The sequence below is a fragment of the Bufo bufo genome, chromosome 8 (genome assembly GCF_905171765.1).
Source record: "Bufo bufo chromosome 8, aBufBuf1.1, whole genome shotgun sequence".
Lineage (NCBI taxonomy): Eukaryota > Metazoa > Chordata > Amphibia > Anura > Bufonidae > Bufo > Bufo bufo.
The window spans coordinates 227,286,984-227,300,573 of record NC_053396.1 but is presented as its reverse complement, the minus strand read 5'-3'; the positions used below and the strand labels follow the sequence as shown (position 1 = coordinate 227,300,573).

Sequence of the window (13,590 nt, the reverse complement as noted above, 5' to 3'; positions counted from 1 at the left end):
TCACAGCAATATCTCCATACGCAACATGTGGACTTTGCGGCAAAATCTGACAAAAGAGCCCACCAGGTCCTGCAACATAATAGCAATAGGCAGCTGATGGAAATTGAATGCAGCTCTGGATGTAACTGGAGAATGACATTTTCAGTACAGAATCTTCCCTTGATATCTAAACGTAAGACGTTCCAGGCACAATCTCATGTTTTGTTTTTTAATTTTAGAATAAATTCCACAGCGGTTTTTAATAATCAGCATTGGCCTACAAAATGCAGCGGTTAATGCAAAATATACACGACTACCAGCGAGCAAAGCAACGGTACCAGACAGGAGCCGGGCCCGGGTTCTCCCCACATAGAAAGTATAGAGAGTTCTGTAACATTCAGACCTATAAATGCATTTCACAGGTTAAATCTACATAGAACACAAAGAAATGATTTGTAATGAAATCTATTAAAGGGGTCAGACCTGCAATAGGGAAGCGCACCTACCTGCTCCTCGCTCTGGTCACCCAATACCCACATCTGCTTTGACGCTGCTGCTGACCGCTGTGACCAGTGATTGGCTGCAGCAGCGTCAAAGTGGATGTTGACAACAGGGAGCAGGTAAGTATGCCTCCCTTTTGCAGGTCTGGCCATGAGGCAGGTTCCAAAAAGGTGGCCTACCCCTTTAAGTTATTTATTTCATGGCGCTGTACAAATGAAGTTATTTTGGGCCGAGTCCTTTTAACATATTGCAACTTCACACATGCCCCATTGTAGAATTGTGGATGCAGCTCTGGTTGTGAATGGAGTATAGCAAGAGGTGTTTTATAAGAAGCAGGTCTTGGTTGAGTTCCTTGAATAACTTTTAGGAAAAAAACAAAAAAAAAACTTTGGTTCTTAACTTTCTCTTGGGACCTGGATTTCTTCCAGTGAACATTACACAGGTGCCGCAAAACCAAGGACAGGCATGGACGTTCCGTCAAATTCTAGTCACAGCACAAGCTGCAGCCACATTTCATCTGAGCTCCACTATTCTCCAGCAGGATGGTCAGGAAGCTGAATATCTGCAGAACCAGCCCAAAGCCTATGTACATTTAACCTGGAGGACATTCGGGGGGTTTTTCAGTACACACGGACAATTTATGGCCTTCAGTTTTAACCCTTTAAAAAAATAGCATTTTTATTCCTGAATGTTTTTTCCCCTATAAAATAACCCAGCAAATCAATTCCATGAACAACCCCTACAGATATTAGCATTTCATGTAAACCACAGTAATAAGTCCACCCCCCACCATATAAGACATGGAGCGTCTGCCGCCTCTGGTGGGATCTCCGCACAGGCTCCGGGGGTAAGTAGCGTTACAGAGACATCCATGGGTCGGATGAGTTCCAGTCCGGCGTCATGCCTCGCACACACAGACGCCCCCACCATCATACCGTATGAAATCCAGGAAGCCAAGATACGGGATGCTGCGTGCAGGGTCCTCGCCCCTGTGAGGGGCTGCATTAGGAAACAAGTTATTTCCGTTACAAAGTAACAGCGAATGGAGAAAGACGTATCGCAGTGACCGCCGGGTACAGGCAGTGGGGGCCCTGCACACAGCAACGTACAACTCGCCTGCCTGGACCTCCACAGGTATCTCTGTGGGGGTGAAATTCGGGATTAACCCCACTAATCTATATCTATTCTGATATGTAATACAGCAGCGTACACAATGGGGGATCATTACTAATCCTGTTGTAAAGTGCGCCAAAAATAATGGTGTTTTGATTTGCACCAAATATACATATATTAAAACGTTCAAAGTTTCATCAAAAGAAATGAAACGCGCCAGAAAAGGTTTTTTGAATGTCAAAGTGGACGGGGCTGCCATATATTACGCCTCATTTAAGCTATTATTATTATTTTTTTTATAGAAAGACCCCAAACTCCAAATCTGATTCAGACAGGGAACCTTCCGTCGTCTGCGTGTGTGCGAGGCCTGAGGCTGATAGGACGTCACCCCCAGATGAGACCCGTCAGCAGCTGCGTCTTCAGTCCTAAAAGGGAGAAATCCGTGTCAGAGCCAAATGCAGACGACTAGTGATACATAATAATAGAATGCTATCGAAGGCGACTTTCACGTCTGCGGCAGAGGATCTCAAAACCGGAGGGAAACGCATCAGTTTTGGCCCAATTTATTGTCAATGGGAACGGCGTGCACCAGAATACATTCCGGTCCATTTCGTTGCGTTCCCACGCCGGACACAAATCCACTGCAAGCAGCGTGGGCTTTTTTTACGGCTTCGTGGGCTACTGATCAAGATTGATTCGGCATAAAACACAATGCAAGTCAGTGGTGCTAGATCCGTTTTTTCGTACAAAAAAATAAACGTATCCGCCGCCCATTGACTTGCAATGGTTTTAGTGCCGGATCCGTACTGAACGGATGCAGACGGTTGTATTATGGCAGATAATTAGCCTAATTATGACATGACCGTTACATCCCGGCCCCTGTAACAAGCCGGTCGCAGCGATTACTGGCGCGGCACAGGTTCCCTGCCGACCGATCCTCTTACGTGTTTGGACGTTTGTCGCCGCTCTATGACGATGGTCTGTGTTCCCGTTGTTGGACTCTTGTCCTTATAGTCAGTGAGCAGCCGGAGGATGGGGTAATTATTGCTGTACCTGTAACAGAAGCAAGGAGGTGAATATCACAGCTTTCTGCCCTCCCCCATCCTTTACACTGCAGCTCTGACTGTTCTGATTTGGCTGCTATGTATAAGCACAAGCTCAGTATAAGTACAGTGCAGCAATTACCGTACATAACACATTTCCCATGGCTAACTCCTTGACGACCATGTCACTTTAAAGATGGTGCCCGCTCCCAAACACCAGAGGCCCGGGGCTAATGTGTGCGATTGGCCATAAGGACAATCGCAGATATTTAATCCCTCAGATGTGACCGCTGCAGCCGAGTGGTGAAGATGCGGGAGCCGTGAGATCGGGGAAGTGATCGCTCAGGGCCTGTGTGAGGTGGAATATATACTGGTATATTCCCATACAGGCCTGCAGGTGGCAGCACTGGAGTATGCTGAAGGCTCTGCTCCGGGATGGAGAAGTATCACCCACAGAATACAATCTAATGATTGCATGTTAGAAGCACCTTGGGTGACTCAAAAGAAAAATAAAAAAAATTCTAAATGCCCAATTCACCTTCATGTCACCACCCCAACAAAATTGAATAAGAAGTCATCAAAAAGTCTTACACACCCCAATGAAATGTACAGATCGCCCCATAAAATATGAGCCCTCACACAGCCCCATAGATGTACACAAGTCATGGGGGTTAGAACATGGCGATTAAAAAAGAAACCTTTAATACTGGGGGAAAAAAAACCTTGTAAAAAAACACAAGAAAAACTATATAAACGTGGCATCGCTGTAATAGTACCGACCCCGAGAATGAAGGGAACAGGTCAGTGTTACCGCATAGGGGACGCCATGAAAACAAAACCATAAAACTGTCAGAATTGCATTTTTTTTTTTTTCAAATTCTACCCCGTTTGAAATTTTTTCCAGCTCCCCACCCCCGATCTTACGGAATAAGTGAAATTAGAAAGTACAACAAAAGAAGCCCTCATACGGCCGTGTGAACGGAAAAGTAAAAAAGTTATGGCTCCGGGAAGGCAGGGAGTGAAAGACGCTATGTATCCTGAGAAGGTCAGGCAGCTCTGGATGTGACTAGAGTACAGCCCCCGCTCTCATCGTCTTCCCCTCCTTCTCCACTCACTTTCTTGTGATGACCTCCTGGGTGACGCTGCTGGAGTCCCTCTGTTGGCGCAATCTAAAAAGCTCCTGGGGGGACAGATGGGCACAAATCAGAGACATGAAATAATCGGAACATTAGAATGCGCAGACCGCGGTGACGGGACGACCGTGTAGTGGATGGAGGTCGTGTGGCAGCAGAATGCAATGTGATCTACACTGGATTCAATCTCCTGGGGCCCCATCATGTGCTGTTCATGTTACCGGGGCCACGGCGACCTCTGCACCTGGTAAAGCTTCACGGACCTGCTCTGGGGCTCATTCTCCATTCTAGAGGAATTCTGCTCACAATCATATTCTCACCAGTAGGGGGCAGTAAGCGCCGAGCACAGGAGAGGAATGAGCTCTGCGCTCCGTCCTGAGAGATTCAGTAAATCCTCTTTAGTGCTATACAGGGAGTGCAGAATTATTAGGCAAGTTGTATTTTTGAGGATTAATTTTATTATTGAACAACAACCATGTTCTCAATGAACCCAAAAAACTCATTAATATCAAAGCTGAATATTTTTGGAAGTAGTCTTTAGTTTGTTTTTAGTTTTAGCTATTTTAGGGGGATATCTGTGTGTGCAGGTGACTATTACTGTGCATAATTATTAGGCAACTTAACAAAAAACAAATATATACCCATTTCAATTATTTATTTTTACCAGTGAAACCAATATAACATCTCAACATTCACAAATATACATTTCTGACATTCAAAAACAAAACAAAAACAAATCAGTGACCAATATAGCCACCTTTCTTTGCAAGGACACTCAAAAGCCTGCCATCCATGGATTCTGTCAGTGTTTTGATCTGTTCACCATCAACATTGCGTGCAGCAGCAACCACAGCCTCCCAGACACTGTTCAGAGAGGTGTACTGTTTTCCCTCCTTGTAAATCTCACATTTGATGATGGACCACAGGTTCTCAATGGGGTTCAGATCAGGTGAACAAGGAGGCCATGTCATTAGATTTTCTTCTTTTATACCCTTTTTTGCCTGCCACGCTGTGGAGTACTTGGACGCGTGTGATGGAGCATTGTCCTGCATGAAAATCATGTTTTTCTTGAAGGATGCAGACTTCTTCCTGTACCACTGCTTGAAGAAGGTGTCTTCCAGAAACTGGCAGTAGGACTGGGAGTTGAGCTTGACTCCATCCTCAACCCGAAAAGGCCCCACAAGCTCATCTTTGATGATACCAGCCCAAACCAGTACTCCACCTCCACCTTGCTGGCGTCTGAGTCGGACTGGAGCTCTCTGCCCTTTACCAATCCAGCCACGGGCCCATCCATCTGGCCCATCAAGACTCACTCTCATTTCATCAGTCCATAAAACCTTAGAAAAATCAGTCTTGAGATATTTCTTGGCCCAGTCTTGACGTTTCAGCTTGTGTGTCTTGTTCAGTGGTGGTCGTCTTTCAGCCTTTCTTACCTTGGCCATGTCTCTGAGTATTGCACACCTTGTGCTTTTGGGCACTCCAGTGATGTTGCAGCTCTGAAATATGGCCAAACTGGTGGCAAGTGGCATCTTGGCAGCTGCACGCTTGACTTTTCTCAGTTCATGGGCAGTTATTTTGCGCCTTGGTTTTTCCACACGCTTCTTGCGACCCTGTTGACTATTTTGAATGAAACGCTTGATTGTTCGATGATCACGCTTCAGAAGCTTTGCAATTTTAAGAGTGCTGCATCCCTCTGCAAGATATCTCACTATTTTTGACTTTTCTGAGCCTGTCAAGTCCTTCTTTTGACCCATTTTGCCAAAGGAAAGGAAGTTGCCTAATAATTATGCACACCTAATATAGGGTGTTGATGTCATTAGACCACACCCCTTCTCATTACAGAGATGCACATCACCTAATATGCTTAATTGGTAGTAGGCTTTCGAGCCTATACAGCTTGGAGTAAGACAACATGCATAAAGAGGATGATGGGGTCAAAATACTCATTTGCCTAATAATTCTGTACAGGGTGTATTGTAACGCTGATGATGATGGACCCCCCCATGAGGTCAGACTGCGGGGCCCCCGTACCTGCAGGGTATCACCCACCCCCCACACTGTATGTGACTTACCTCTTGCTGCCTCCTAATGAGGGAGTCTCTCTCCTCCAGGAAGGACGTCAGCTCCTGCAGCCGGATCTGTAAATCGCTGCTGCTTCCTTCCCGAGTCATCACATCGTGCTGGAACTTGGAGACCTGGGACTGGGACAGACAAGTATGATGGGACCATGTACCACCTTATCACACAACATCTCCTCATCTGTCTGCGCTGATAGGTAGGTCCCAGTTCGGGAGAAATGGACGCAGCCACTAAGTGACACCGTTCTACTGAAGCCCAGATACGCTGCTTGTGTCCCAGATTCCGTGTGGTGCAGCATCATATTAGACGTGTGAGGTGTCACTTCTGTCCTACATGTCATGAGATGCAGCCAGTAGGTGGCGCTGTTCTACAGAAGACCAGATATGTTACCCATGTCCTACATGTCATGAGATGCAGCCAGTAGGTGGCGCTGTTCTACAGAAGACCAGATATGTTAGCCATGTCCTACATGTCATGAGATGCAGCCAGTAGGTGGCGCTGTTCTACAGAAGACCAGATATGTTACCCATGTCCTACATGTCATGAGATGCAGCCAGTAGGTGGCGCTGTTCTACAGAAGACCAGATATGTTAGCCATGTCCTACATGTCATGAGATGCAGCCAGTAGGTGGCGCTGTTCTACAGAAGACCAGATATGTTACCCATGTCCTACATGTCATGAGATGCAGCCAGTAGGTGGCGCTGTTCTATAGAAGACCAGATAGGTTACCCATGTCCTACATGTCATGAGATGCAGCCAGTAGGTGGCGCTGTTCTATAGAAGACCAGATAGGTTACCCATGTCCTACATGTCATAAGATGCAGCCAGTAGGTGGCGCTGTTCTATAGAAGACCAGATATGTTACCCATGTCCTACATGTCATGAGATGCAGCCAGTAGGTGGCGCTGTTCTACAGAAGACCAGATATGTTACCCATGTCCTACATGTCATGAGATGCAGCCAGTAGGTGGCGCTGTTCTACAGAAGACCAGATATGTTAGCCATGTCCTACATGTCATGAGATGCAGCCAGTAGGTGGCGCTGTTCTACAGAAGACCAGATATGTTACCCATGTCCTACATGTCATGAGATGCAGCCAGTAGGTGGCGCTGTTCTATAGAAGACCAGATAGGTTACCCATGTCCTACATGTCATGAGATGCAGCCAGTAGGTGGCGCTGTTCTATAGAAGACCAGATAGGTTACCCATGTCCTACATGTCATAAGATGCAGCCAGTAGGTGGCGCTGTTCTACAGAAGACCAGATATGTTACCCATGTCCTACATGTCATGAGATGCAGCCAGTAGGTGGCGCTGTTCTACAGAAGACCAGATATGTTAGCCATGTCCTACATGTCATGAGATGCAGCCAGTAGGTGGCGCTGTTCTATAGATTTGCTCCTTATGTCCTAGATTTAAGCCACGTTTGTTTGCTTTTGCAGCCTTGTGTATCTTTGGCGTTCCCGGGACTATATTAAATAGGGTTATATTGAGGAGACTGACCCGTAAAGTGCGGATCTCCTTGTCCTTCTCATCTCGGAGGCTGTCAATCATCTCCTTGTAGTGTCTGGTGATCTCATCCGTCTTGGTCTGGAGCAGGGGGCTGGAGACCGTTTCAGTGACCTGAGGAGAAAAAGGGAATTACCAAATATATATCTAGTCTTATATACCCCTAAATACGCTGCCTTCTGTATGGGGACAGATCCATTCTATTGGCCAAAACAGCAGAGTAAAGGGAGATAATACAGTGACTGACAGCATCTGTGAGGGACACCAGGGACCAGAATGCAGGACACATATATGACCCTATTATAACATTGTATAATGAGAGCGGGGCCCACCTGTACACGGAGGTTCCTGTTCTCCTGCTGCAACGCGTTCTTGGCGTATTCCAGCTCCTTTAAGCGATAATCCTTGTCACTCTCCGCACCGCGCAAGGACAGGATGACTTCCTCCAAGTTGTGCAACTTTATCTGACCTTGTTTTAGTTCTTGCTGAATACAGAAAATAAATAAAGTCACTAACCCTGCGGCACCACCTAAACAGTCGCTACCCCTGCACCGCAACCTAAACCGTCGCTACCCCTGCACCGCCACCTAAACCGTCGCTACCCCTGCACCGCCACATAAACCGTCGCTACCCCTGCACCGCCACATAAACCGTCGCTACCCCTGCACCGCCACCTAAACCGTCGCTACCCCTGCACCGCCACCTAAACCGTCGCTACCCCTGCACCGCCACCTAAACCGTCGCTACCCCTGCACCGCCACCTAAACCGTCGCTACCCCTGCACCGCCACATAAACCGTCGCTACCCCTGCACCGCCACATAAACCGTCGCTACCCCTGCACCGCCACATAAACCGTCGCTACCCCTGCACCGCCACCTAAACCGTCGCTACCCCTGCACCGCCACATAAACCGTCGCTACCCCTGCACCGCCACATAAACCGTCGCTACCCCTGCATCCATTGCGCGAGTCTTCATGTATATGACGTTCAGCATTGCTGGAGATAATGATCCGCACCTGCTGCTGGCGATTCTTTTCCCGTAGAGAAGCTAAAATGGTCTCGTACTCCTTGATCTGCTCGTCCTTGAAGGTCAAGTCCTTCTCCAGGCTTTTCTTATCTAGTTCTAATTTCTGCAGAACAAAGTGACTTTATTATATTTATTCCTCTTAATAATGACAGATTAAAAAAATCAGCTGCGCAGTATCAAGACTGTTCCAGATAGGACGTCTAGACCGGGGGCGTGGCTAAGCTGTAGCTACATTGTAATACACGGGTCATCTAGACCGGGGGCGTGGCCAAGGTGTAGCTACATTGTAATACACGGGTCATCTAGACCGGGGGCCTGGCCAAGGTGTAGCTACATTGTATTACAGGGGTCATCTAGAACAAGGGGGCGTGGCCAAGGTGTAGCTACATTGTAATACACGGGTCATCTAGAACAAGGGGGCGTGGCCAAGGTGTAGCTACATTGTAATACACGGGTCATCTAGACCGGGGGCGTGGCTAAGCTGTAGCTACATTGTAATACACAGGGGATATCTAGACCGGGGGCCTGGCCAAGGTGTAGTTACATTGTAATACAGGGGTCATCTAGAACAAGGGGCGTGGCCAAGTTGTAGCTACATTGTAATACACAGGTCATCTAGAACGAGGGGGCGTGGCCAAGGTGTAGCTACATTGTAATGCACGGGTCTTCTAGAAAGGGGGCGGGGCCAAGTTGTAGCTACATTGTAATACACGGGTCTTCTAGAATAGGGGGCGTGGATAAGCTGTAGCTACATTGTAATACACGGGTCGTCTAGAACAAGGGGGCGTGGCCAAGTTGTAGCTACATTGTAATACAGGGGTCTTTTAGACCAGGGGCGTGTCCATGTTGTAGCTACATTGTAATGCATGGGTCAGCTAGAACAAAGGGGCGTGGCCAAGGTATAGCTACATTGTAATACACGGGTCATCTAGAACGAGGGGGCGTGGCCAAGGTGTAGCTACATTGTAATGCACGGGTCTTCTAGAAAGGGGGTGGGGCCAAGTTGTAGCTACATTGTAATACACAGGTCAGCTAGACCGGGGGCGTGGATAAGCTGTAGCTACATTGTAATACAGGGGTCATCTAGAATTGTGGAAATGCTGCCGATTTGATGCAGATTTATCCCTTTGTTTTGCAAAGGGCGACATCCGCAATGAAAATCCGCAGCATAAATTCACACCCTGTAGATTTAATATCTGCACCACGATGAGTATTGCTGGTGCAGTACAACACTGCAGATGTCTGCAAATCTGTAGCAATTCAGTCCCAAGTGGAGGTAACCGAACAGCTTATCTAGACCGGGGGGTGTGGCTAGACTGTAGCAACATTGTAACAGACCGGTCATCTAGACTGGGGGCATGGATAAGATGTAGCAACATTGTAACAGATGGGTCATCTAGACTGGGGGCATGGATAAGATGTAGCAACATTGTAACAGATGGGTCATCTAGACTGGGGGCATGGATAAGATGTAGCAACATTGTAACAGATGGGTCATCTAGACTGGGGGCATGGATAAGATGTAGCAACATTGTAACAGACCGGTCATCTAGACTGGGGGCGTGGATAAGATGTAGCAACATTGTAACAGACGGATCATCTAGACTGGGGGCGTGGATAAGATGTAGTAACATTGTAACAGACGGATCATCTAGACTGGGGGCGTGGATAAGATGTAGTAACATTGTAACAGACGGATCATCTAGACTGGGGGCGTGGATAAGATGTAGTAACATTGTAACAGACGGATCATCTAGACTGGGGGCGTGGATAAGATGTAGTAACATTGTAACAGATGGGTCATCTAGACTGGGGGCGTGGATAAGATGTAGTAACATTGTAACAGATGGGTCATCTAGACTGGGGGCGTGGATAAGATGTAGTAACATTGTAACAGATGGGTCATCTAGACTGGGGGCGTGGATAAGATGTAGTAACATTGTAACAGATGGGATATCTAGACTGGGGGCGTGGATAAGATGTAGTAACATTGTAACAGATGGGTCATCTAGACTGGGGGCGTGGATAAGATGTAGTAACATTGTAACAGATGGGTCATCTAGACTGGGGGCGTGGATAAGATGTAGTAACATTGTAACAGATGGGATATCTAGACTGGGGGCGTGGATAAGATGTAGTAACATTGTAACAGATGGGATATCTAGACTGGGGGCGTGGATAAGATGTAGTAACATTGTAACAGATGGGTCATCTAGACTGGGGTCGTGGCCTTTGGCACAATTTTTCCATATTTCATGATGCATTTCCCGTGCGATGATATGAGGCTTTGTATTACATTACTAATTACCGCACATATACAGACTACTCATTAATCCCATATTTTCGGGTACCGTGCAGCCCCGGGGAGTCTTACATTCATATCACTCTGTAAATGCCCCAGATCTTCCCGCAGGCTGGAGAAGGTAGATAGCACCAGCCTCATCGACTTATCTGAAGTCTGCCGCATCTGGTGGGGGAAGAGAATACAGTACAACTAATCAACCGTTCATATAACGAGGTAAGCATGATAAATGAGAGGTTGTGTATGGGAGCGGCTTCGCCCACGGACCTGGAGAAGGTAGCGGATCTGCTGCTTGGTGAGTTCAGAGACTCCTCTAGGGATCAGCGATTCAATATCCTCCGACTGTAAGGGAGAAAAGCGTCAGTCCGGGATCGGCGAAAATAGCCATGAGAACCTACCTATCTGTAATCAATATCATGGCGGAGCAGCTGTCAGCTAATGAGCCCCCTCTGCTAGTCACATATTAGGACTCTGTTCACACTAATCACGGCTGTCACTGTGCTGCATCCATCATATTCTGATTTATAATGGGGTCTGCCGAGGCTTCCGTCACTTTGCAGATAGAACAGAGGCTCATCCTGCGTTATTCCTACAGTCAATTGTGACTCTGAAGGCCTACGTGAACCCTAATAAATCAGAAAAGATCAACGTAACTAACGTCTATAACAAACACATCGGCAACATCCAATGTGAATCAGATGATGAGAGTTGCAATCCGGACACAACTATCACTATAGCCCATGAAGCCCTGGTTATAGAGGATTGTCTAAGACTGATACATTGTAACAACTCCTGATGAAATGGAACAGAAAGCCTCTTAGAACGTTGCGGGACTGTCTCTGGAACAAGGGTGGCGCTGCAATCAATAGGGGGTGGAGTTACCTGATATTCAGAGTCCGACGGCTTCCTGAAAACACAAGGAAAACGCATAAGAAAATCTACACAGAATCTACACAAATCAGGCGCAACAAGGGCGGGGCTTACCTGGCGCCAATCTTCTCCACGTGCTGCAACAAACAGCCGTACAGATCATTGTTCTTCCTGCTGAGCTCTGCCAACAGTTCACCAAAATAACGGGCGTCCAGCTGCTCCGGGCCGGAACTGACGCTGCTGCGCTGCTAAAAGGGCAGAGGATGGAACGCAGTGATGTAAGCAGAACCAGCAGCGGAGGTCGCGGAAACTCCACGTACTGCCCCGTCCTGCCATGAGACTGCCCACAAATGTTCATGGTTAACTACTCAGTATCTACCCTGCCCATGTGTCAGTATTAACTAACTAGCTCTGGCATTCTATTCATAAACCAGCAGCAGTTATTATGTAGATGCAGTTAATACATAGGCCCTTACTAATGTATTGTTATGCATATTACCTCCTTTTCTGGCTGCATCAATTTTTCCATCACATTATACAGGTATTGTTTCCATGGTTACGACCACCATGCAATCCATCAGTGGTGGTCGTGCTTGCAAAGGAGGCAATATGGAGAATCCCAATACATTAGCAAGTGCCTTGTATTAACTCTCTCTACATGATAAATGCCATTTGCGGAAGCGAGAGGACCCCTTTAAGCGGCAAAACGCCCTGGAAAGTCCCAGCGTGACTCGGGGATGTTCCTTAACTCATTGGTGGGACATTGGGACTTGTTCACATACAGATGAATATTGGTCCCCTTTAAGCCAGCTTTATGAGGCGTTCAGCCGAGGCAGATCGCAGGACTCGCTGAATACCATCCCGCTTTTCTCTATTCTGGATAAGCCCATAAAGAGGTCACCAGCCTCCTGGATGCAGCAGTAAGGAGGCGCAACGAGGCGCGGCGAGCGGACAAAGGACATTCCTCACAGGATTTATCACTGAGGCCCCATCACAACCTCACTGCCAGGACACCAGAACAACATCCAGAAGCTGCAGAGCAAGACGCAATGCTCTGCAGGGGGCGCCGCAGCAGGGTCTGCAGACTAATGCACTGATACAGTGGGGAGAATTCTGCAAGAACAGAGTCCGCGGCGAACACCAAATGTGTTCTGCGTTTCTGACTCTAGTACACAGCATTGAAAAAGGGGCGTGGCTAAGAGGGGTCATAAAGTGCGCCAAATCTATTACAGACATTCACTATTTTTGTGCAAACTATTGGTGCACATGAAGTTAGAGAATTGTGCAAGTCACGTCATTTTTATAAATTCTCATGAGTATTGCACAATTTTTCGGCGTCTCTTCGCACCTGTTCGATGTTCTGCACCGTCACCTTCTGCTGATAGTTCTTCTCAGATATCAGGTCCTGGAGGAGAGGAACAACCATCAGGAAGAGGATGAAGCACTACTGCTCCTAGGATGGCATTTAAAGGGCCGGTGTCATTACCATGCCCTTCTATTCATGCACTTGTCAACTTCCCCCACACGTATGAGACATGACCACAGGAGGCGCCGCGGCCGCACTCACCTCGGAGGACTGGACGGAGACCTTCCTCTGGTTGCTCTGTTCAATCACTTGGTCGGTAACTGAAGAGACGCTCGTCCCTCTTATCTGGGTCTGACAATCCTGTGGAGGAAAGACCAAGGAATTCCAGGTTAATGCTCCTCCTGTGCTGCTGGAGATGATGGGGGTAGTAGTCACAGGTATAAACTACTGAATGGTGTGAACACTTATGTGGCTGGGTTGTTGTAAGAGTTTAAGTTTCAATAAAAAAAAAAAAAAAAATGACAATTTTAAAAGAAAATATAGAAAAACTAAAAGTTCACAGGCACCTGCTGCTGGTCCGGCACCGAGCCGAACATAAGAGTGATGGAACTAGACAGCAGGATTCTCCCAGCATCCTCTGGACTCTCACCGCTCCTGTATGTGTGTGCATCATGTGTCCTGCAGATGCCGGACTATCAGACCTGTACTGTACATATAGAGGGGTCAT

The 13,590-nt window shown here is 47.3% G+C and overlaps 1 protein-coding gene across 6 annotated transcripts in view; it reads right to left on the bottom strand.

Moving 5' to 3' along the window:
• Window positions 1-194: 194 nt before the first annotated feature.
• Window positions 195-13,590, bottom strand: part of POF1B (POF1B actin binding protein) — a 49,766-nt gene continuing 36,370 nt past the window's right edge. For 5 of the 6 annotated variants that reach the window (XM_040405848.1, XM_040405850.1, XM_040405849.1 and 2 more), the window contains 13 exons: window positions 13,125-13,223; window positions 12,906-12,962; window positions 11,672-11,805; window positions 11,570-11,594; window positions 10,955-11,029; window positions 10,760-10,852; window positions 8,375-8,488; window positions 7,690-7,842; window positions 7,352-7,471; window positions 5,842-5,970; window positions 3,752-3,816; window positions 2,538-2,646; window positions 195-2,018 (listed from right to left, as the gene is read on the bottom strand). In XM_040405848.1, coding sequence (XP_040261782.1) covers window positions 2,013-2,018; window positions 2,538-2,646; window positions 3,752-3,816; window positions 5,842-5,970; window positions 7,352-7,471; window positions 7,690-7,842; window positions 8,375-8,488; window positions 10,760-10,852; window positions 10,955-11,029; window positions 11,570-11,594; window positions 11,672-11,805; window positions 12,906-12,962; window positions 13,125-13,223 — 1,179 coding nt within the window. In that variant the 3' untranslated portion in view covers window positions 195-2,012. Of the gene's footprint in view, window positions 2,019-2,537; window positions 2,647-3,747; window positions 3,817-5,841; window positions 5,971-7,351; window positions 7,472-7,689; window positions 7,843-8,374; window positions 8,489-10,759; window positions 10,853-10,954; window positions 11,030-11,569; window positions 11,595-11,671; window positions 11,806-12,905; window positions 12,963-13,124; window positions 13,224-13,590 lie in introns of those variants that run through there. The other variant, XM_040405852.1, reaches the window with a different exon arrangement.